This window comes from Hylobates moloch, unplaced genomic scaffold (assembly GCF_009828535.3).
Source record: "Hylobates moloch isolate HMO894 unplaced genomic scaffold, HMol_V3 SCAFFOLD_4, whole genome shotgun sequence".
NCBI classification, from domain to species: domain Eukaryota; kingdom Metazoa; phylum Chordata; class Mammalia; order Primates; family Hylobatidae; genus Hylobates; species Hylobates moloch.
In genome coordinates, this window is record NW_026652279.1 from 173,576,597 (window position 1) to 173,600,534 (window position 23,938).

The window sequence follows — 23,938 nt, forward strand, 5'->3', positions numbered from 1 at the left end:
TTCCCTTCCCTCCCTCCCTCCTTCCCCTCCCTCCCCCCCATCCCCTCCCTGCCCTCCTTCCCCTCCTTTTCCTATCCTTCCCCCTGAGGCCTCAAAGCCCTGTGCCTGAGCTGTGGACAAGAAACCCGGCTGCCTCAGAAGCTGCGTGGGGCTGGGTGAAGGCTTCCCTTCAGCTCGCTGTCATCGCCTGTCGTGCTGTCACTCGGAGGAGAGATCATGCAGAAATTACTGAAGTAAAGTGCTAATGTGTTGAGTTAATGATCACAGGTTTACGTTTTATAAGAGACATCTTAATAATCAAACTATTGTTGAGCTACCTTGCGTTTTATCTTGAGTTCTCTGGAGTTAGGTAATTTACGTACGTGTTTCAGAGTTTGTTTCAGCCGTCTTAGCTGTCAACAAACACTCCAAATTATGAATTATGAGTTTTATGTCTAAAGCTAAACATTTTGTACTGTAAAATCCAGTGCTACTTACTATGCCGTAGAGTAACACTACGAGAGTGAAATCTGATCTAAATGTTGGATGTTTGTTTTTCTTTTATGCAGTACACATTTTGGAACTTTATACCCAAGAATTTATTTGAACAATTCAGAAGAGTAGCCAACTTTTATTTCCTTATCATATTTCTGGTGCAGGTAAGGCCGGTCATTGTTTTCCATCTCATCACATATAAATCTATATAAGTGACATTTTATTCTCAGGTAACTGCCACACGGCTAATGAAAGGACGTGGTGCCCCTCACCTACGATTAATTTATTTATTTTCTTAAAGAAGGACAAAACGTGTTGGTTCTGTGAGATCCACACAAACTAAAGCACACAAGACGCCACTTTGGGTTTAAGTTGGTGACAGCCTTTCCTGCCCCTTTCCTTCTAGTACCAGAGGGGAAATCAGAGCGTTGTCATCTTTCGGACAAGTTCACTGCCAGGCTATGCATTGTTACACTTCCTTTACCCTTCCTAAGTGTGCGTGGATGCTCTAAAGAAAATCCAGGCCGGGCGCAGTGACTCACGCCTGTAATCCCGGCACTCTGGGAGGATCACGAGGTCAAGAGATAGGGACCATCCTGGCCAACATGGCCAAACCCCGTCTCTACTAAAAATACAAAAATTAGCTGGGTGTGGTGGTGCATGCCTGTAGTCCCAGCTACGCAGGAGGCTGAGGCAGGAGAATCGCTTGAACCCAGGAGTGGGAGTTTGCAGCGAGCCGAGATTGTGCCACTACACTCCAGCCTGGCAACAGAGCGAGACTCCGTCTCAAAAAAAAAAAAAAAATCTAAAGACGGTACATGTGAAAAGAGTTTAAAGAAAAGAAAAAAGAGTGAAAAAATATCTCGGGGTATGAGTTAGGGAGCAATGTGCCAGATGTGTTTTAAGAACAGTACTCTAATTTTTCTAAGTCATACAAAATACTATTGAAGGGCTTTAAAATATTTTCCAACATTAAATTATTCAAATCATATAATTAAAATGTGACACTGAGGCCAAGGGGCGAATTAACTAACACAAGGCATGCCCCGACTTCACACTGAGTCTGCCACTCCTGGTGGTTTCCTTGAGCGTGTTCCTTAATCCAAAAAAGGTGCCCTCGTTTTAACGGTCGGTGAAATAGGATGATTGACTTGCTATCTCCCGTGGTGGGCAGTCGGGTGCCAACAAAGGGCTTTAAATAAGTCAAAGCGAATGGCAAGTGTTGGCTCAGGGCAAACTCACCTGCCTGAAGTCACTCATTTGCGTTTTTGCAGATGATTTTACAATTCTCTCTTTCTGCAGTTGATTATTGATACACCCACAAGTCCAGTGACAAGCGGACTTCCACTCTTCTTTGTCATTACTGTGACGGCTATCAAACAGGTAAGCATTTTACAGACGAAAAAGAAGCAATCGTTATCTTTGCCATGTGAATTGCCTTTTCATTCAAAGCGAGGTAATTGGTTTGCTTTAGCTAGTTCACAGAAAATTCAACCAAGTTCTAGAAATTCATCTTTGTAACTGGGTTAGATTGATACTTGAAGCAAAATAAGAGATGTTATATAATTTCGTTGCTAGTCTGGCGCCATGTGAGTTCAAGAAGGAATCTATGGTTTTCACATCCGAAATCACCCAGAGATGATCTGATCACATGAGTCACTTAACCTTTCCGTATCCTCGACTGTCTTTATGGACTCCAGCAAATGCGATGCTGGTTTTTGTTTGTTTGTTTGTTTTTGTTTTTGCTTTTTTTTCATAGCCCCAGTAAATAAGGCCAGTGACTAACCTGGAGAAGAATACATCTCAGTTTTACTCTCCATGTATCCATTTTATCACCTCCAGATTCCCCGTACACATGTTCAGTCACTCCCCATTTTCTCCTCCCCGTCCCTGGCAAAGACTCATGTTTCTGTCGCCGCAGAGTCGCCTATGCTAAATGTTTCGTACTTACGGCGCGTGGGCGGTGTTTTGTGACTGGCACTTTCACTTAGCATGATGTTTTCAAGGTTTCTCCGCATCTGAGTAGGCATCAGCGCTTCATTCCGTCTGATGAATGAGTCACGGTCCACTGTGCATACCTGGCATTTTGTGTATCACATCCTCTGTGGATGGACATTTGGGGTGTTTCCACTCTTTGGCTGTTGTGAATAATGCTGCTGAGAACATTTGTGTTTCACACCCACCAGATTGGCTTTCAGATGTGAAAGGCTGGAGAGGGTGTGGCGAGGGAGGCACCACGGGCTGCCAGCAGGAGCGTGGTGGAGCCACCAAGCATAGCAGTTGGCAACATCTGACAGAGGCAGAGATGTGGACACACGGGGTCCGGTGCAGATGCTAAGCATGCAGCTGTGCAGTCAGTACATGGGGCCTGTGTGTCTTCACTAGGCCAGAGCTGGCCGTGCCTACCGGGATACGTGAACTAGGATATTCATGGTGGCCGTCATTGGTTAGCAAAGGACTCGGGCAACCCGGTGTCCCCCCGTAAGGAAATGGACAGCTCCACCGCGGTGCGTGGCAGAACACAGCACAGTAACCAAACGAACTGTGCTGCCTGGAAAACAGAACATGAGGGAAACTCATGCTTCCCAAGGATGCGCTGCCTGTGACTCAGGCAGTTTAACTCCTACCTGGGATAAGGCCTCACTTCACGTCGGTGGCAGGCTCTTGCAAACTTCGACTTTAAGCAAAACGATGGGTTTTCTCATCAATTTCACAAGGAAATGGTGAAGGAAACGATGTTACTTGTTACTCGGGGACCTGCTGTGTGTCCTCGGGCCTAAAGTCGCAGTTTCCAGGAACCCATCGTGAAGATTAGGTGAGGGCGTCCCGTGCTGTCTGTGACATATCTGTGTGGTAGGAGCAGAGGCTGCAGACAGGAAGGAGACCCCTGAGCCTCTCAAGGGGAGCAGAGAGAAGGGGCGCGGGGGTGCAGAACAAGGGGCTGAGGCTCTGTGGCTCTGTCGTTTCTAGCCCGGCCCCGGGAGGCAGGCGCAGCACTGTTCTTCAGCGTCCTCTGCTCTGCATTTGTTAAGGATTCCATCCCTCCCAGGACCCCACTGAGCAGGAAACTCCTGAGGACTCCAGGAGCGTCCTGGAGGAGAGGAGAGGAGAGCGTGGAGTAGGGAGGGCAGCTCTGAAGACGCATCTGGGCCAGAGAGGCAGCGGCCGGGAAGCCCGAGCCCCCATGAATGCAGAGGCTGCCTGTCTACACTGTGCAGACCACGGCCCCAGACAACATGTGCTGTCCTCGGCCCAGCTGTGCCCCATCCCTGGCTGTGTCCCCTCCCATCCCAGGGCAGTGGGCAGGCGTCGTTGGGATGTTAAGAGGGGTCAGGGCAAGGCGGCGAATGAACAGAACTGTAGGTCTGGGCCCCATCACCAGCACCCCTGCCCCTGCCCGGAGGGGTCTCTTCCTCTCCCCCATGTCCTGCTACCCAGCCTTCACTCTGGGGATGGCCTCACTTCCCCCACTGCTGGTCTGGATCTGTGTGTGCCAGAGCCCCCCCCGCCCCCTCGGCCTTCCTCCACTACTGACCTCCTTGTCTCTCTTCCTCGGGAACCGTGCCGCTGTCTGCAGCCGGGACTTCCCAAATGGCCTCCCCACACTGTGGCTCCAGCAGGGATGTTTTGCTGGGGTCTCCATGCTCCCGACCCCTCCTCGCTTGCCTCGGAAAGCCCCCTGCACTCACAGAGGCCTCCCTGATTTTCTCTTAGGTTCCTGCCTTTCTTTTCACACCATCTTCCTGCTGTCTCACCTGGGCACTGGTGGGCATCTTACTGTACCTGGCTCTGCCGCCGCCATCGCCCGGGTCCTGCCAGAGCGGCCTTTCCCTGTGGCGCCCAGCCTCCCCTGCTGTGTGCAGGGCCCGTCCGATCAGCCTGTCACATGCATGGGCCTCCACGTGTCCCTCCCATCCCGGCCAGGCTGGCCAGTGGGCAGTGCCAGCCCCCGGGGGCTCCCTCACCGCTGGGCATTCCTGGGTACCTCCTCTTTGGCGTCTTCCCGCAGCCTGGGCACTGGGCTTCTCGGGGATCCTGGGTGTCTCTCACCTGCATTGAACTTGCAGTTATTTCTGTTTCTTCTCCACCAATCCTGAGAGCAGCAGCTCTGTGGACAAGGTCTTTCGTCTATGGGTCCCTGGTGCCTGGCACTTGCTGAGCATGCAGTTGGTGCTAACTAAGTGTGTTTAATGAACCCAGGAATCATCTACCCACTGCCACCTTCCAGGAAGACTGTTCTTCAGTTTCCCCAGAAAGAGGGTATTTCAGCGGTTTGGGAGGAATCTCTGAAAAGCAATCAGATGCCACAGTGTCACTTAGTGATGGTCACGGCTGGAGAAAGCTCGCACGTTCGGATATCCATGCGTCCCAGGCTTCTTCATTCTCCAGAAGCTGGAGGTTTTGGGTTACTTGTTTATGCTCCCTTTGGAAAAGACTCCAGTCACAGGGCCACTGATGCCGCCACGTGGCCCATAGGGAGGAGGCCCCCAGTGAGTCTTGCCCCACAGGCTCTCTCAACCTACGTGCAGCGGGCCCGTGGCACAGGCTTCCTGCCGCCATCCTGCGTGGTTGTGTTGTGTGTGGCAGAGCTGTGTTCCCAATCTCGACACTCATTAGATGTGGTGGATGCCTGTAGGCCCCTGGTGTGCAGTCTCTCACATACTGGGGATTGTTACTGAGAACAGCATTCCCCATCTTTATCTAAGGCACCTGCACCCAGCAACACCAAACACAAAGGCACATTTGTCATCCCAAGAATTGTCTGCGTGCAGCATCTCCTATTGTCGCTTCTTTCAAGATACCACCTGACTGTCCAACCAGAGGGTGTGCCTTGGTAGTTGGAATCGGAGGGCGCGTGTCTGTGCCTGTCAAAGGCATGCAGGTCCGGCAGCGTGGCCGGGGTCGGGGTTAGCTCAGGCTGCTTTTCAGCGCGATGCCTGCACGTGCACAGGAGTCACGATGGGATGTTTCCCGCGTGGGTTACTCAGACGCGGAAACGCACAGAGAACCTTAAGGCTGCTGCGGGTGTCACAGAGTGAGCCGGCTTTCACCGAGAGTCTGGGCTGCCAGATCTCATAACACTCAGTTTTTAATGAAAGAGAAGAATGGCCAGTGGGGGCTTTTCCAAGCAGAAGATTGACACTCAGCGGGTGGAAATGTAACTGGCCGCACGTCTTGAGGGCTTTTCGGTGGGGATGTGAAGAGCCTGGAAGGCTTGCTCATCATTTCATTCAGACACTTCTTTTTTAGGAATTTATCCTAAGGCCATGTCATGAATAGGCACAAAAAGTACAGTTAGATGGTACTTATACAGACTTCGATGAGCATCTTGATCCAGCGTCTTTGAAGTTCTACAACTGCAAACATTTAAAGCAGCTCGCATTGCCGTGGGAACGTGCCGATGCTCTGTCAAGGATACAAAGAATAGTGTGTGTAGTGCATCCTGATTTTGAAAAAATACACCCCCACAGGCTTGGATTATGCTTAGACATAATTAAACACAAGCCTTCTGTCTCTCCCTCCCTTTTTCCCTCCCTCTCTCCCCGCTTCCTCTCTCCCTTCTTTCCTTCCTTTTTTTAGGGTTACGAAGACTGGCTTCGACATAAAGCGGACAATGCCATGAACCAGTGTCCTGTCCATTTCATTCAGCACGGGAAGCTCGTTCGGAAGCAAAGTCGAAAGCTGCGAGTAAGTGACGCCTGACACATTTACGCTGGTGAAGGCCAGTAACAGTTTAAAAAGTAAGTTTTACCCAGGCGCGGTGGCTCACGCCTCCAGTCCTAGCTACTCAGGAGGCTGAGGCAGGAGGATCGCTGAGTCTGGGAGTCGGAGGCCACTCAGGAGGCTTCACCATGCCTGTGAATAGCCACTGCTCTCCAGCCTGGGCAACCGAGAAAGACCACGTCTCTTAAAACATTTTTAAAATACAAATAATAAATGTTTTTAAGTTTTTATTTTCTTTGGCAAAACAGACTGAGATGTTTTTTATTGGGTGTAGGCCCAAGCTCCCTACTACTTTTTTTTTCTTTACCTTTGATTTTTATTTGTTTGTGTTTAATAGACTTTTTAAAGCAGTTTTAGGTTCACAGCAGAATTGGGTAGATGTACCCACTGCCCCCCCAACACACACACACACACACACACACACAGCCTCCCTCTGCCAGCGTCCATTGCCAGGATTGGTGGAATTTAAAATCATTTGCACTGCCCCCATCCCCACACACAGCCTCCCCATCACCAGCATCCCACACCAGGATTGGTGGAATTTAAAATTATGGGAACACACAAACCAATCAAGACAGGGGAAGATCAGAAACACTTGTTTCTAAAATTTGTTTTGGAATAAAGTATAATAAAATCATATCACTATAAACTCAACTAGGTGGAAATTTATGAAAATTGGAACAGAAAACCTCACTGAAGTGCATTTTTTTAAAAAAGTATTTATTTATTTTTTTAGAGACAGAGTCTTGCTCTGTCACCCAGGCTGGAGTGCAATGGCACAACCTCAGCTCACTGCAACCTCCGCCCCCAAGTTCAAGCGATTCTCCTGTCTCAGCCTCCCTAGTAGCTGGGATTACAGGTGCCTGCCACCACACCCAGCTAATTTTTGCATTTTTACTAGAGACGGGGTCTTAACAAAATGTTGGCCAGGCTGATCTCGATCTCCTGACCTTGTGATCCGCCTGCCTCGGCCTCCCAAAGTGCTGGGATTACAGGCATGAGCCACCGCATCAGGCCAAAAAATTTGTTTTTTATTGATGTATAATAGTTGTACGTAGTTGGGGGTCCGTGTGATATTTTGATGCCTGCACACCAATGTGTGATGATGAAGTCAGGGTAACTGGGATGTCCGTCACCTCAAACATTGATTGTTTCTTCGTGTTGGGAATATTACAATTCTTCTTGAAGGCTGCATTTTAAATCTGTTTCAAATGAATTATTAGTGTAACTAATATCTCAATATATTTTAAAATGTGTTTAAATTATTTAAATGAGATAGTTTCAAACTTGTACTAGTCATTTGGAAGCACCTTTATAGGTAGAAACTATGAGTGTGGTTTTTCACGTTTGTGTCGAGGTAGCGGTCAGCAGCCTGCTCCAGTCCCCCATCTGACGTGGATCTAGGTGCCAGGCCCACACCGGCCCCTTCCTGCCCCCACTGGTCCTCGTGCACCCTGCCTGGCTCTTTCCAACTCCCACGCCTCCCTCCCTCCTGCAGCCCCACTGCCTCCCCTGGCTGTTTTCCCAGCTGAGCCGTAGGAGGTTTGGTGAGGGAGGCAGGGAGCACTCCACTGGGTCCCGTGCATGTGGAGAGCCAGGCGCGTTCCAGAAGCCTGGAGGGAGGGCCTCCAAGCAGCCCAGCCAGCCTGGGCTCAGTGAACCTCTCCGGACAAGGCCGCAGCCCCTCCCTGTCCAGTGGGACGGGACCCCAGGAGGCGCTCAGAGGCCCTTCAGAGGAGCCAGCATCAACCACTAGCCCCCCACCGCTCACCTTGCTCTCACTGTTCTGTGTATCACACACATCACCAAATGTACTTTTAAGCGTTTAAACATTTTTACTTATAAATGTGCTATCCAGGTATTTAAATGCTTCTGAGACAGCTTTTTCCTTCAGTGAGTTCAGGTGAGGGATGTTTCCCTAGAGGTCAGGGGTTCAGAGAGCAGATGGCCCCGGCCTGGGGAACAGCCGTGAGCTCCATGCCTGTGTCAGCAGGCATCCAGTCCCAGGCCTTCAACGCCATTTCTTTTAACAATTATATTTCCCTTGCAAAGCCTTCATACTTGTAGCTAAACATCTTTCTTAAAAAATAGACCTAAACAGCGTCTGCCTGCAGAAAATTGAATTTTTAATGTATCGGTCTCCTGTGGGAAATGCCAGCTCTGTATCCTGTGTGTCGTAACCAAGAGGATGCTAAACAGGCTACTCAGGACAAGAAAGAAAAGATCAGGCTTTTCCTACAACAGCAGACATCCAGCTTCCATCGGTCGTAATGGCTTAGGCCTTTGAGAGTGCTAGAGCATCCTAGAAAAGCAATCCTTTAATTAGTTTTTCTTTTTTGATTAAACTTTTTATTTCGAGGTAATTACAGGGTCATATGTGGTTGTAAGAAATAAAACAGAGGCATCCTGTGTTCCCTTTGCCCCAATGTGCTGCCCAGCTCTAAGATTTTGTCATTTCAAGGATGTGATATAAAGAGAATCCTGCAGCCTGTGACCTTTTGGGGTTGACTGTTTTCAGGCAGTCTAATTCCCTCGGGATTCACGAAGTCTGTGCACCAGCCGGTCCTTCGCTTGTATTGCTGAGGAGCGGTCCATGATGTGGACATACTGCAGTTTCACCATTCACACATTGAAGGGCTTTTTGATTTTTCTAGTTTGGGGCTGTTATCAAGAAAGCTGCTATGAGTATTTGTGTGCAAGTTTTCTTGTGAATTTAGTTTTCATTTCTTTTGCATAAAAGCTCCAGAGCTCAATTGCTGGGTCATCTAGCATATCCACGTTTGGTTTTGAAAGGAACTGCCAAACGGTTTTCCAGCATGGCCATCCCATTTCATTCCCACCCACGATGTTGCCAGCATCTTCACCAGCACTGGGTGTTACTGCTGTTCCTGTTCGGTGCAGCTTAAACGTGTCCCCGATGGCTCTGTGGGACATCTTTTCATGCTCGTTTGACATCTGTGTATCCTCGTCAGTAAAAATAACTCTTCATGTCTTTTATCCATTTTTCTAGCTGGATTCTTTGAGCTTCTTTTTACTGTTAAATGTTGAGAGGTCATATAGTCTAGATAGCAATACTTTGTCAGATATATGATTTTTAATACTCAGCAGGATATTTCACAAAGCAAGCGTTTTTAATTTTGTTCAAGTCCAATTTCTTGATTTTTTTTCTTTTTTTAGAATTATTATTTCTTTTGAGACAGTCTTGCTCTTGTTGCCCAGGCTGGAGTGCAGTGGTGCAATCTCGGCTCACTGCCACCTCCACCTCCCAGGTTCAAGCTATTCTCCTGCCTCAGCCTCCCAAGTAGCTGGGATTACAGGCGTGCACCACCATGCCTGTCTAATTTTTTAGTGTTAGTAGAGATGGGGTTTCACCATTTTGCCCAGGCTGGTTTCGAACTGCTGGCCTCAAGTGATCTGCCTGCCTCGGCCTCCCAAAGTGCTGGGATTACAGGCGTGAGCCACCGCGCCCGGCCGATTTTTTTTTTTTTTTCTTTTGAGGACTCTACATTCAGTGTCCTGAAGGAAGCATTCTTTGCCTGGTCCTTTCTTTTTCTTTGCCTGGTCCTTTCTTTTTCTTTGCCTGGACTTTCTCCCATGTTTCTTTCTAAAAGTGTTATAGTTGCATGTTTTACATTTAAGTTCATGATCCATTTTGAGATGATTTTTGTATAAGGTGTGAGGTTTCAGTCAGGTTTGTTTCTGTCCTTATTATTTTGCCCATGGCTGTCCTGTCGCCCCTGCACCGGGGGATGGCTGGCTGTCCCTCTTCCACAGAGTGGCGCTTGCACTCTGTCCCAGTCAGTTAAACACATTTGCGTGGGTCTGTTTCTGGTTCCCTGGTCTGTCCCATTGGTCTCCATGCCCATGCCCACCAATCCCACACTGTTGGTCACTGTAGCTATCTCAGAAGCCCGGACATTGGGGATACGTATTCCTTCCCCTCAATCTTCTTTTTCAAGGTTGTTTTAGCTATTCTAGAGCCTGTGCCTTCCCATATAAATTTTAGAATTAGCTCATTTATATCTAAAAATCCTTGCTGGGATTTTGATAGGGATTTTACTAAACCCGTAGGTCCATTTGGGAAGAGTAACCCTCTGATTTTAAAGTCTCACAAATTCGCAGTGTGCTGTGACCATCATGTAGTGGGACAGAGACCTCTGTTTGCAGTGTAGACAGAAGCAGGTGACGCCCTGATCCTGGCATGCTCCCGAGTGGCAGCGAGACTGGCCGGAGCCCCGCAGCGACTCACTCAGGGGTTCTGATGATCGTTTACCCTTCAGACACACAGCCCAGGCCACTGAGATGCCTTCCTCACTGATGAAATAAAATGGATACAGATACAAACTAGACCATGACCTTTAATTAAAAACCTACATGATGAACTTTCTGTGATTGATTTTTACTTTAGTTTTTGAAACGTTGTTGCCACTTTTGCTTTATTTGTTCTCATGCTTTGATGATCTGGGCAGCGCCTTGGTTCTGTTGATCAGGAAGCTCTCAGAACTCGAGTACCTGGTTCATAAAACGCCTAGATTTAGATCAAAGCTTCTCACAGGAGTACTTCCCACTTGGCCACGCTCACAGAACACTCCAACTCGTCGTCTTGGTCTGAATCAAAGACAACCTTGTTACAGGTGTTTGTCTATGTTTTTTCTGCGGAAGTTAGAACACTGAAACCTGACCAGGTCTTTCCTTGGTCCCAGCAGAATGTCTGGCAAGAGTCTTTTCTGGAACCGTGTCCGCATCCCCGTGTCTTCCTGTGAATAGATGAGCAGCTTGAGGGAAGCGGTCCCACAGGACGGGCAAGCTTTCACGAGGGGTTTTCCATTGACCGTCCTTTCTGCTTTGTCCTGTAGGTTGGGGACATTGTCATGGTCAAGGAGGACGAGACCTTTCCCTGCGACTTGATCTTCCTTTCCAGCAACCGGGGAGATGGGACGTGCCACGTCACCACCGCCAGCTTGGATGGAGAATCCAGCCATAAAGTAAGGGGCCTTTCCATTAGACTCCGGGGCAGGATCTTCCTGTCCTGCTTTGGACTGTGCCCGTGTGGCCACAGAAACTAACATCCTGTTTGAAAAGTCAGCGTTTTGAGTGTGTCCCGTGAAAACCCAGGGAGTTACACCAGCCAAGTTTTTCTTCACTTTTCCTTCCTCCTATTTTGCACTTTCTTCTTTTTCCTTTTTAAAAATAAATTGTATTGTGTATATTTGAGGCATATATTATGATGTTATAAGATACATATTTTTATAGTGAAATTGTTATTAGAATGCAACAAATTAACACACCCACATCTCACTGATTTCCTATTCTCTCCCCTGGTACCCGTGCATTAGCAGCCATAACCTACTGGATGCAGCAAAACCCTGAGCCCAACACGCTCTTGTCCACTCAGTGCAGCAAAAACGCTGAGCCCAACACGCTCTTGTCCACTCAGTGCAGCAAAAACTCTTGAGCCCAACATGCTCTTGTCCACTCAGTGCAGCAGAAACGCTGAGCCCAGCACGCTGTTGTCCGCTCTAGTCCTCGTGTTGTGTGTTGGGTCTTTGGACAGTTCATCCTAAATAATGCTACCTTGTGTTTTTTGACCTACACCTCCCCATTTCCTTTCTACTTTTTCTTTCCAGTCTCAATGTCTGTAACAACCAGTTACCTCAGGTTAACAAAAATAACTTCAGTGTTAGCCTGTGTCAATTAGCTAATGTACCAAATTCAGGATTTAATGAATAGATTGTTGGAATTTTAAGCATTTTCATTTTATTAGTTAAAATTAGTGTGAAAACTGGCCTAGAATTATGTGAAAAGTCACACACAATTCTAGATTTTGCCTGTTACTTCAATGAGTGTCTTTTTGTGAATGTATCTTAATCAGGATTTTCTGAAATTACTACATAAGTAATTTCCTGCACTCAGTATAAAATTCTGCACAGGCAGTTGATGCTACAAGAATTTTAATTGTCAATCATACAAGAAAAGATATAGCACCATTAATTTTAAGATTCTTATTATTTAAAAAATCTGGAAGTTTCTAAGGAGTTTATGAAAGTGAGCATAGCTCAGTGGATTCAACTAAGTCATCAGCTCACAAAAGTGCAACTCTAAAATGGTATTTAGGTAATACGTATGGATATAGGCCATTTCTACTATGAGATAGAGATATTTTCTTTACAAAATCACTGAAGGATATGCTAGTCTTTCATAGATAATTCATGATATGTATCATGAATTGATAAATGAAAAACCTATGGATCTTTTTCAGTTAAATTAGCTTCCACATTTTCTGTGTAGCGTATCCCAGGAGAATGAACACGCTAACATAATAGATTGTCAGCAGCTTCTGGGGGGTCGGAATCCCTGGGTGATTCAGGTATTCATTGTAAGCAGCTGCTGGTCCCTCTGGAACCTGGGAGGAGGTTAAGGTTCCATCCACCCAGAGACCTTGTGAGCCCTTCACACTCTCTGCAGCCAGTGGCTGCCTTTACACCCCTTCCCTGCAGACTGGCTGGTCAGGCTCAGACGAGTCCCAGCCATGCTAGTGAACAGATGCTGTGGGTCTCCAGATACACCATGTTTGTCCAGATGAAATGTTGTAGCAGTTGTGGAAGATGTTAAAACAGCTATTGCACTTTGACCTTTTGTGGCTTTGCAGTTTGCATTATAGTTTTGTGTTCTCTAATGTCATTTTTGTGCATTTTGTTTAGCTTGAGGGACTGGAATTATTTGAGCCCTTTCCTTAAAAGCAAAGTAGGGGTGTGGGAAGGGTCCACCCGACCTCTGTTGGGATCCCGTGGGGCTCACATGACTGCACAGGTTTGTTCACTTCTCTGGACTCTTCGCATTGTGAAATGGGGACAACCCTATCTCTCAGGGGCTCTTCTGAGGATATAATTAGAAAATTCCCACTGAATTTAGAAAATAAGCGCCCCCTGATTTGTACGCTTGGTGATGGAGTGGTGATCGTTTCCCCCTGACCCCCGTTTGTGCGCTTGGTAACGGAACAGTGACTGTTGGTGTGCTTGGTGACGGGGTGGTGACCGTTGGTGCGCTTGGTGACGGGGCGGTGACCGTTGGTGCGCTTGGTGACGGGGCGGTGACTGTTGGTGCGCTTGGTGATGGAACAGTGATGATTTCTGCACTTGGTGACATGGTGGTGACCGTTTGTGTGCTTGGTGACAGAACGGTGACCGTTTCTGCGCTTGGTGACACGGCGGTGACCATTCATGCTCTTGGTGACGGGGCAGTGACCGTTGGTGCACTTGGTGATCGGGCAGTGACCATTGGTGCGCTTGGTGATGGGGCAGTGACCGTTGGTGCGCTTGGTGAGGGAACGGTGACCATTGGTGCGCTTGGTGACGGAGCGGTGACCGTGTCCCCCGATTTGTGTACTTGGTGGTGATGCAGTGATTGTTTCTCCCGTTTGTTGTGACTCCTGTGTTTTATTTGTCCAATACTCTTCCGCTAGAAAGAAACACAGGAAGGGATTCAGAGACGCTGTTGCCTCTTCACAGATCCCTGGGCACAAGTTTCTCCTCTCTCCTCCCAAGGCACAGCTGGTGCAGCCCTCAGCCCACCTGCTGGTGCTCACAGATGCTCCTGAGGTCACCAGGCCTCAAAATGTGCTCTGAGAGCAGCAGCATCAGCATCACTGGGCACCACATTAGAAGTGCAGTTCTCAGGCCCTCCCTAGACCTACTGCATCAGAAACTCTAGGGCTGAGCCCAGGAATCAGGTGCTTCAGAAGCTCTGGGTAAAACTGACATTCACGCAGGCTTGAAGAGCCCCCCCGGCCCAGGCCACGTGAACAGTTAAGTAGAAGGCGTGTGCCACCCAACAGCAGTGGGCACAGGCAGGTTGTTGCCGAGAAGTGGAAATGAAGTGAAGTGATCCTGTGACCACTCCCCGTAAACAACAGGGCGTTCTGTAAAAGGAAAGGGATATTTCAGGGCCTGGATTTGTTTCCTAATTAATAGCTACTACTATGACAGATAAATCAGTGGCCACACTTGAAGAATTCGAGCACTGCTATCTGTCCTGTTTTAAGTGGAGGACACTGGGTAAGAATGGAAGAATGAGAATTTTCTGGCACCTGATAGATGCAGGAATAACAGCAGTACCTTATCTTTCTGTAACTATTAAACATTTACAAACTCATAGGGTCAGCCAGGCTTTGTAATCACTTGGTTGGAGGCACCAGCGTCTGGGTTTGTGTTGACCGTTTTGGCGGTGAGCTCACATGTCTTGCGCATTTGTAGACGCATTACGCGGTCCAGGACACCAAAGGCTTCCACACGGAGGAGGATATCGGCGGACTTCACGCCACCATCGAGTGTGAGCAGCCCCAGCCCGACCTCTACAAGTAAGCCCGGGCTTTGGGTTCTTTAGAAACGGTTTTTTATGCCCTCAACGTTGCCCTTGCTTTTTCACCCCAAGTAGGCCAGCCATGTGGTGGTTTGGAAAGAGAATGTAAATCACTGCTTAAAGATTAAGACTGAGTCAAAAATACATTACTTATTTATTCTCATAGACTTGTACCACTCAGATTTGTAGCTTTTTATACAAATATTTGAAGTGGCTTAATGGAACTATATTTGCGGGAAAAAAAAAAGAATAAGTTGTCTTTATTTTATGGAAGACATTTGTAAACTGTGGGTTAAGGAAGATCACCGAAGCCATGGGCTGATCAGAACAGAAAGTACAACAAACAAAGGGGCTGGAGCGCAGCTGGTTTAGCCACACGTGGAGCGGGCCGGGTGAAGACGTGCGGCTCACAGCGGCCTCCTCTGTGGAGACAGGAAGGCAGGCAGGCCCGGCGCGCACTTCCGGGGGGCCGCTGGGCGCGTCCAGTCAGTAACGTGGCTTTCCTGTCACCAGGTTTGTGGGTCGCATCAACGTTTACAGTGACCTGAATGACCCCGTGGTGAGGTGAGTGCCTCTGCGGACGCCTTGGCCACGGTCATCTCCCTTGTTGCGTTAGAAATGGATTCTTTGACGGACGACGGTTTCCACGGCGGCTGCTCTAGTAGATTTGGAAGGTGGAGTTCCACTTTCCCGCAGGGCCGGGCTCCACTCTTGTCTCTGGTTTGTCTCAGGCACACACCTGAGAATGTTGACAAGTTAGTGATGCTCGTGAAACAAGTTTTCGCACAAGACTCTGCTGAAAGGGTCGTCTCACAGGCCGGGAGGCGTCGGGGTCCCATGGAATAGTTTCAAAGTGAAGGGCAGGGTACAGCTTCCCTGTGAGAAATGCCCTCTCGTGATTCGGGTGCTGATTTGTCTTCAGATATGAAGTTGAAAGACTTCTAATTTGGAGTCCATTTTTGGGAATCTGTTCATCCACTCGCCATCATTACTGGGGTGCATTACTGGCTCAAGGCCTATCTGAGGCTCACGCCTACCTGAGAAGGTGGGATCGGTAGCCATGGCAAGGCTGGGGCAGCTCACGGTCGGCTGCTGTGCCTTCCCGTTCACCAGCATGGACTCAGCGGCAGTCACATCGCATACCCACGAGGAAACAGTGACCCTCAGACCCCTCATCTATGGCCCCAAGGCAGCCTCAGCTGAGAGCCAGCCTGTGCTGAGCCCAGCTCTGAGCAGCGCCCACCTCCCAGGCCTAGGGATATTTTCTCTGACATTATTTCAAGATCTAGCATTTGTTGCTGACGAGATATTTGAATGTCACAGTTTAGGGAATTGGCTTTCACTAGGTTTAAAAGTTGCATCTTCTTCATAAACTCCACTTGTTAGGGAAATGATTTTTCTTCCATTGTAAGCACTCTCCAAGTTGTTGATGTCTTGGCAGGTACGGCATTGTGTGTTAAACAACACATCTCCCAGACACAGAAACACACTCACTGGGAAACTACTGCAAAGTGAATAGTTCCTGAAATGCTTAGCTCCTTGTAAGTCTCCAGGAGTTACTGTTTTAAGAAAACCATTTGTGCACTTCTTAGCATGTGTTTGTCATCATTACCCATCAGCAGGCTAGGAGGTGCTTTTGAGATCCGATAGTGGCCTTGCCTTGGTTTGCCTACATATATAGTGTTCTAAAGGCAAATTCCTCCTTACTTTGGAGAAATCACTTGTATTTCTGTGTGCCGTGAGAATTAATTTGTGTTTGAATAGACTTAGGCTTATTCATATTACCTATGGGATGAATCCAAAATAGTAAACATTGCAGGCTTTTCATCTTTATAGTTAGACCACGTTTATTGCTGAGCAACTTGGGACAATAATCGCTAATGTATTTTGCATTTTGATACTAACTCTAGTTTCACTTTTATTTTATATATTTTATTTTATTTTATTGGAGACAGAGTCTCGCTCTGTGACCAGTCTGGAGTGCAGTGGCACTATCTCAGCTCACTGCAGCCTCCACCTCCCGGGTTCAAGCAATTCTCCTGCCTCGGCTTCCTGAGTAGCTAGGATTACAGGCGTGTGCCACCACGCCCAGCTAATTTTTGTATTTTTAGTAGAGATGGGGTTTTGCCATGTTGGCCAAGCTAGTCTCAAAACTCCTGGCCTCAGGGGATCCACCCACCTCGGCCTCCCAGAGTATTGGGATTATAGGCATGAAGCACCGCGCCTGGCCTAGTTTCCCTTTTAAATATTTATGCTATTCCATAGACTTTTAATATTTAGATTATTGAAGATGTTTGTAAATTTGTGATGTGGACAGTTAAGAATTACACACCCAAATTCTCAATCCGTTCAGAGTGACATTTCTTCTTCCTTCTGTCCTAACTAGAAGCAAAGTACTTTTCCAAGTAAATTATTTTTAGACTTCCCTGAGTCACCTTTTTAAAAACGCCATTTGTTTTCATAAACACTTGGCAGGAATTATTATAAGTGTGTTGCAAACAGAAGCTGACAGTCCTTATAACACAGCCAGACAGCCCATATGCAGCCTGGGAGCTCCATCTTTAGTGATTGCCGGGGAGGATGCGCGTGGAGCACTCAGCCACAGCCTGGGGTAGACACCTCTCCCTCTGGGCAGCCCCACTCTGCCTGTCTTCAGCCGGATGCAGTTCTGAGGTCTGTCGACCAAATATACTGCATGCATTTTACATTCATAATATTCAGTAGGTTCTTAACTTTCCATGATAGAGGACAGTAAATACAATGATAAATGAAAAGCAAACTTCAGCAAACACTTTTGGCCCTTTACCCTCTGAAGCAATCCTTTGGATGTTATCAATAACAAAATTTATAAATTTGAATCTTGGTGCTTATTTCTCCCTTACTACTTAGGAAATGAGAAGAGATTATTTTTCCATCAGCAAGGAACCCTGTTATATCAAGAATATAAGCCCCTGATGGCAGAGACCCTGCCTGCTGCTCACTGTGGCTTCAGTGTGCAAAGCGGGGCTTGTTCCTCCATGTGTGAGATTTTTAAGTTCTTTGGCTGTTGTTTGTTTTCCCCCAAAGCAGCCGTGCATGGATTGTCCCAGATTTACAGGTCCCCCCATTCAGAGGAGCTTTGCAGTGTGGCTACCAGTGTTTCTAATGGCCAGATAGAGTATCAGCCTTTGTCTCCAGGAATAAGACTGTGTTTCATGGGACTCCCCGAATCTCACTGAGGATGTAATAGAAACAATTGAGGCTGGGCGTGGGAATGCCCAACTGTAATATCAGCACTTTGGGAGGCCAAAGCTCAAGGATCACCTGAGCCCAGGAGGTCAAGGCTGCAATGAGCTATGATCATGCCCCCAGCCTGGGCAAAAGAGTGAGACCCTGTTGCCAAAAAAAAAAAAAAAAAGGAAACAGTTGAAGGTTGAGTGACTTTTATTTTATTTCACATCCACCCCTCTTTAGCCTTTCCAGAACATTCTGGAACCTTCAGTGCAGCTGTTCTCAACCTGAGGCTTGTTAGGAGAGGGCTGCTTGGCCCCACCCCAGGGTTTCAGGTTCTGACTCGGTAGGCCTGGGACGATCTTCCTGACTAGTATGATGTTCCCGACTGGCTCCAGATGCTGCTGACGGCACTGGTGGGGCCACCGCAGGGACCCCTGCGCTAGAAGTCTCTCGGGGAGTGTTGCTGAGGCTGTCGGGCGCAGCTCAGTGGGTCTGGGCGGGGCCCGAGGTCCTGCATGCGCCAACGGGAGGCCCTTGCCGCTACTCCTGGAGCCATGTGTTCGTCCCCCAAAGATAAGACCATATCCGTTCACATGGACCGGGGCTGACTTAGTCATCTGAATATAAGCAAACTGCTGTGTATGCTATCTCCTCTGAAAATGGGATCTGTTGAGCAAACAAGCGGGTTTCGCGTCTGCGTCTTGCCCCCCACCCTGCCCGCCTGCCTTCGTGTCCACATCATTTCTGATCATCGTATCTTTACAGGCCCTTAGGATCGGAAAACTTGCTGCTTAGAGGAGCTACACTGAAGAACACTGAGAAAATCTTTGGTAAATATTTAATTAATTATTAACCATTGCCCCTAACATTAAGGATGCATGAAGCCAAAGTTAAAACCCGCAGCGGAACCCGAGAGCGTTTCTTGGCGCCTTGAGGTGCTGGAGGCTTTCTGGCCGCGCAAGTTCTGCCCCACTGAGATTTGATCAGTGAATAAGTGCAGTCCTGAAGCAGCAGCATCCGAGAATACGGCTTACGGATTAAGGCCTCTAGTTTTGGATTCAGAAACAGAACGTTGCATCCGTGGAGGAATTTATGAAATTTAGTTGTGCAGGAAATGTTTTTCATGTCTGCGTTTCTTGGCTAGGCTCTCCCATTTCTTGTGGGTTATTGTCTGTTTTAATTGAGGTAACTTTTAGAAGTATACAAGTGTGCCCCACTGTCAGAAAATGCTGTGCAGCTGTCCCTCAGTGTCCTTGGGGGACTGGTTCCAGGACGCCTGCAGATGCCAAAATCCACGGGTGCCCAAGGCCTCTATTTGCGTGTAGCCTACACATGTCCGCCCATGTAGTTCACATCATCTTAGATTACTTCTGATACCTGGCACGATGTAAATACCCTCTACTGCTTTTATCATCTGTATTTTGTATCATTGTATTGTTATTTTTATTGGGGATTTTTTTCAAATATTTTCCATCCCCAGTTTGTAGAACCTGCAGATTCAGAACTCGTGGACATGGCGGGCCCAGTGTATATTAAGATATGAACTTTTAAAAAATGAAGCATAGATTGCTTCCTGTGCATGAAGAAGGGTCTTTATCTTAAGGAATCACGTGCTAGTGTTATGTGGCTATGGACACTAGCTTGTGAAATTAAAAATAGGATTCGCTTTACCCAAGAATTGATTTTCCCCGCAGCTGTGTGTAACTCACCGTAAGGCAAGATACACTTGCGCCCTGGTCATCACCCTTGCTCTTCCTCTCTGTAGGTGTGGCTATTTACACGGGCATGGAAACCAAGATGGCATTAAATTATCAATCAAAATCTCAGAAGCGGTCTGCCGTGGAAAAGTAAGGCTCCCTGCCCCATTGCTGGATGCGCATGAGAACCTGCAACTTGCAAGTGTCATTACCCGCTGTAGAAATGGAAGTAGCTTCCTCTTGGCCTTATTGGCAGTTCCTTTGCCACTATACAGCATCTTAGTAACTGCAGAGCTGACCATTCAGATGGACTTGCTTATTTTGTGGTGAGGTGGATGGCCACACCCCTACTTCCTGCTCTTTCTAACACCTGATACCAGGTTCACGGCACTGCCTCTTACGGATGCCCTGATGTTCCAGTTCTGAAATCAGTTCAGTGGCCAACAGCTCCTCCCACCATTTCATGAAAAACTCCAAATGGGCTTACTTTTAACTCTGGGATTTGATCAAAACCACGCATCCTCTGCTATGGTTTTACAAAGGAAAGCATTAGCAGAGAGAACAGAATCATCTTTTCATTAAACAGTAAAGTCCTGATGATAAATATGTCGGAATGGTAGCTGAATTTGTGCTGGAAAAGAAAGGCTTCTTCCTGAGGTCTGCTAAGACCTTAGTTAAGGATCTGTGCTTTTCCTGTACTGAGGACACTTCCTTTCAGAGTTACTTACTTTTCTCCCCCTCCTTTCCTCCCTCCCTCTCTTCCTTCCTCTCCTTTCCTTCCTTCCTCTACAGTGGTGGGTAGTCACTAAGTTTTGAACTAATTTGTTGATGCTTAATGGTAGAAATTGATTTCTGGATGTTCTTTTCAATGACGGAAGTCCAGGCAGTGCAGAAGCATGGTCCGCAGTGTGGCTGTGAGCAGCCCTCTTTCTCCTGCCCGTGGCACTGTCCCCCGTCTCGGTTCTTACCTTTGGCCTCTAGAAGTACATGCCAGGGACCATGGCATGGACGCAAGTACAGAGGACCCACTGTGGCGCGTTGAGGGCGAACGCGTCACCGTGCCCTTCCTGTTCTGTTTCTTCATGAGGTGTCATCTTGATATCTGTGAGAAGGAAGTGCAGAGCTCATTTCCTCAGGGACCAGTGATCCCCTCTGTCCTTTTGTTTTAGATCGATGAATGCGTTCCTCGTTGTGTATCTCTGCATTCTGATCAGCAAAGCCTTGATAAACACTGCGCTGAAATACGTGTGGCAGAGTGAGCCCTTTCGGGATGAGCCGTGGTATAATCAGAAAACGGAGTCGGAAAGGCAGAGGAATCTGGTATGGAGAATCACTGCCCTTGTATGATCCGAGGTGACCTGTGGGCCATTATTACGAAAATGTGGTTCAAGAAAAAGATGACGGTGAATTTACTGTAGGCAAAAAGCAGCCTTGATTGATTCAATCTCTGTGATAGATGCATTCACTGAAATTTAAAGTCTCAGTGGACACCAGCTGCTCCTGCCATCTTTGGATCTGGAAAGGTACAGGTTCCCACAGTGAAATCATCAGGACAATACCTTAAATACTTGCACTGTGTCCTTTGTTTAGAGGGTGCTGAGAAAATGCTTGCTAATGATTAAGAGATAAATGGCACATATTTGTGGTAAATACTTGAAAAAAAGGGTCTGCTCCCAGTCCAGAGCAGGGCCATGTGCAAACCCAGACCCGTGTCCACCGAGCCTAGAGCAGGACCGTGTGCAAACCCAGACCTATGTCGACTGAGCCTAGAGTAGGGCTGTGTGCAAACCCAGACCTGTGTGCACTGACCTTAGAACAGGGCTGTGTGCAAACCCAGACCCGTGTGCACTGACCTTAGAACAGAGCTGTGTGCAAACCCAGACCCATGTTCCCTCTGTCCACTGCAGGGCCATGTACAAACCCAGACCCATATCCACTGAGCCTAGAGCAGGGCCGTGTGCAAACCCAGACCTGTCCAGAGCAGGGCCATGTGCAAACCCAGACCCGTGTCCACTGAGCCTGGAGCAGGGCCGTATGCAAACCCAGACCCTGTCCACTGAGCCTAAAGCAGGGCCGTGTGCAAACCCAGACCCTGTCCACTGAGCCTAGAGCAGGGCCATGTGTAAACCCAGACCCTGTCCACTGAGCCTGGAGCAGGGCCGTGTGCAAACCCAGACCCTGTCCGCTGAGCCTAAAGCAGGGCCGTGTGCAAACCCAGACCCTGTCCACTGAGCCTAGAGCGGGGCCATGTGCAAACCCAAACCTGTGTCCCCTCCGTCCAGAGCGGGGCTATCTCTGCATCATCTGTCCTTCCCACAAAACTAACATGGCCCCACAGATCAGGATAAAAGTATACTGAAAAGTCATTTCACCAGGCTTAGTTTTTACATCTGTAGGTTGTTACCAAGTATGTTTTGTTATAAGAGACAAAAAGATAACATGAATATACAGAAGGAAAATTGCCGCTGGTGTCTGGTTGGCGTGTCTCCTGTCATTGGCACGTGCTTGTCTTAACTCGTGATTTAATCTCCACTTGCTGGCGGGACAGCCCCACAGCTCAGCCCCTGGACTCGGCAGGTCCTGGCTCAGAGACCAGGTGACCCAATGGCTGCCCCCCACTCATAGTCCTTGTGTTTGGACTCTGAAATCTCGTATTTAGTAGTAGCACTCGTATAACTTATGCCTAAGCCTGAGGTGTTAGAGCAGCATGCTGGAGCCCGGCTGTCCCTCCTGGCGGAGGCGCTGACCTGCACCTTCTGCTTTCGCAGTTCCTCAAGGCATTCACGGACTTCCTGGCCTTCATGGTCCTCTTTAACTACATCATCCCCGTGTCCATGTACGTCACAGTCGAGATGCAGAAGTTCCTCGGCTCTTACTTCATCACCTGGGACGAAGACATGTTTGACGAGGAGACCGGCGAGGGGCCTCTGGTGAACACGTCGGACCTCAATGAAGAACTGGGACAGGTTGGTGTCTCCTGAGTCATCTGCTGTGATTTATTAACATCTGGGTGAGTCTGCTTCACGTTCCTCAGGTCCTATGCGTGTCATCCGAGCGTGGCTGTCCCTGTAGCTGGCGTAAGACAGCAGCAGGATTGTTTTGAACCCTATTTATGAAACAGTCGGCAGTGCTGTTACATTTACAACAGATGCAGAATTACCTGCACTTGCTGACTCCTGGAAACTCACCTGGAGCTTCCTGGGCAGAACTCTTTCTGTGTGCAGGTGTGAGTCAAGGCTGGTGGGTAAAAGTGGCTTTGCCAGCCTTGCACTCTGCTTCTGCACCTGATATTCAAGTCTCATAGCGAGCTGGGTATTTTCACTTTAAAGATGAACCAACCAGAGTTTCAGTGACTTGGTGGATTGCAAAGAGTTCAAACGCCTCCATTCAGATCCTGCTGCTGCATGATGGCTGCAGGAGCTTGGGCTTCACCGCCACACCTCGAGTGTCTCAGTCTGTGAAATGGAGATGATAACAGATGCTGGCCTTACGGATTGGGTTGCGGATTAAGTGAGATAATGGACACAAGGTGCACAGCACAGAGTCTGGTGTGACCACCGCCCTGCCACTGCACCACCGGGAGGCACACACCAGACCTGCTGGCTTGGGAAGGGAGCTAGGGAAAGACCCATTCCCTGGGTTTCCCCAGCCTAGAGCGGTGACCTTCCCTACCTTCCTAGCCTTAACGTTGCAGAGTGCAGGGTTGCCAGAGCAGGTACCGGTAAAGGGTAATTGGACTTTTCAGAAGAAATAGAAAGCGATTTTAAGGGATATTTTAGCAAACAAGGCCACTTTAGACAGGTAGCTGAAATCCATCTGGCTCCCAGATGACAGCCTGTAAATAGACTTAGACTCCGGCAGATACGGAGGCCTCTGTCTGCCTCCTGTGAGGAAGGCCAACAAATGGAAGGATCATGTTCCATGTTTGATGAGTTTGACTTTTGAATGTGTTCCTCCAGCATATCCCATACTCCTCACAGTGCTTTATTGTTTCAGTCAGCAATGCGCAAACTATAATTTAGTTGCTCAGTAGTCAGGTATTTTTACCTAGGAATATTCTATCTCCTTTGCAACAGTAGATGGTACATTTTGTGAGCTTCTGATAAATTCTTTGGGAAAGAACTTTTTTCTGTAACAAGGAAAGTGCCCAGCAGTGTAGAGTGGAGGGAAAGTGCCCAGCAGTGTAGAGTAGCGGGGAAAGTGCCCAGCAGTGTTGAGTGGGGGGGAAAGCGCCCGGCAGTGTTGAGTGGGGGGAAAGCGCCCGGCAGTGTTGAGTCGGGGGAAAGCGCCCAGCGGTGTTGAGTATGGAGGAAAGCACCCAGCAGTGTTGAGTAGGGGGGAAAGCACCCAGCAGTGTTGAGTAGGGGGGAAAGCGCCCAGCAGTGTTGAGTGGGGGGAAAGCGCCCGGCAGTGTTGAGTGGGGAGGAAAGCGCCCGGCAGTGTTGAGTCGGGGGAAAGCGCCCAGCGGTGTT

At 48.2% G+C, this 23,938-nt stretch overlaps 1 protein-coding gene across 11 annotated transcripts in view; it reads left to right on the forward strand.

The window, feature by feature from the left end:
* ATP11A (ATPase phospholipid transporting 11A) overlaps positions 1-23,938 on the forward strand; it is a 184,143-nt gene that overhangs the window by 107,045 nt on the left and 53,160 nt on the right. For 10 of the 11 annotated variants that reach the window (XM_058438082.1, XM_032151380.2, XM_032151382.2 and 7 more), the window contains exons 3-12: positions 549-638; positions 1,777-1,857; positions 6,055-6,162; positions 11,055-11,183; positions 14,451-14,554; positions 15,070-15,120; positions 18,535-18,599; positions 19,535-19,616; positions 20,636-20,786; positions 22,235-22,432. In XM_058438082.1, coding sequence (XP_058294065.1) covers positions 549-638; positions 1,777-1,857; positions 6,055-6,162; positions 11,055-11,183; positions 14,451-14,554; positions 15,070-15,120; positions 18,535-18,599; positions 19,535-19,616; positions 20,636-20,786; positions 22,235-22,432 — 1,059 coding nt within the window. Of the gene's footprint in view, positions 1-548; positions 639-1,776; positions 1,858-5,724; positions 5,904-6,054; positions 6,163-11,054; positions 11,184-14,450; positions 14,555-15,069; positions 15,121-18,534; positions 18,600-19,534; positions 19,617-20,635; positions 20,787-22,234; positions 22,433-23,938 lie in introns of those variants that run through there. The other variant, XM_058438084.1, reaches the window with a different exon arrangement.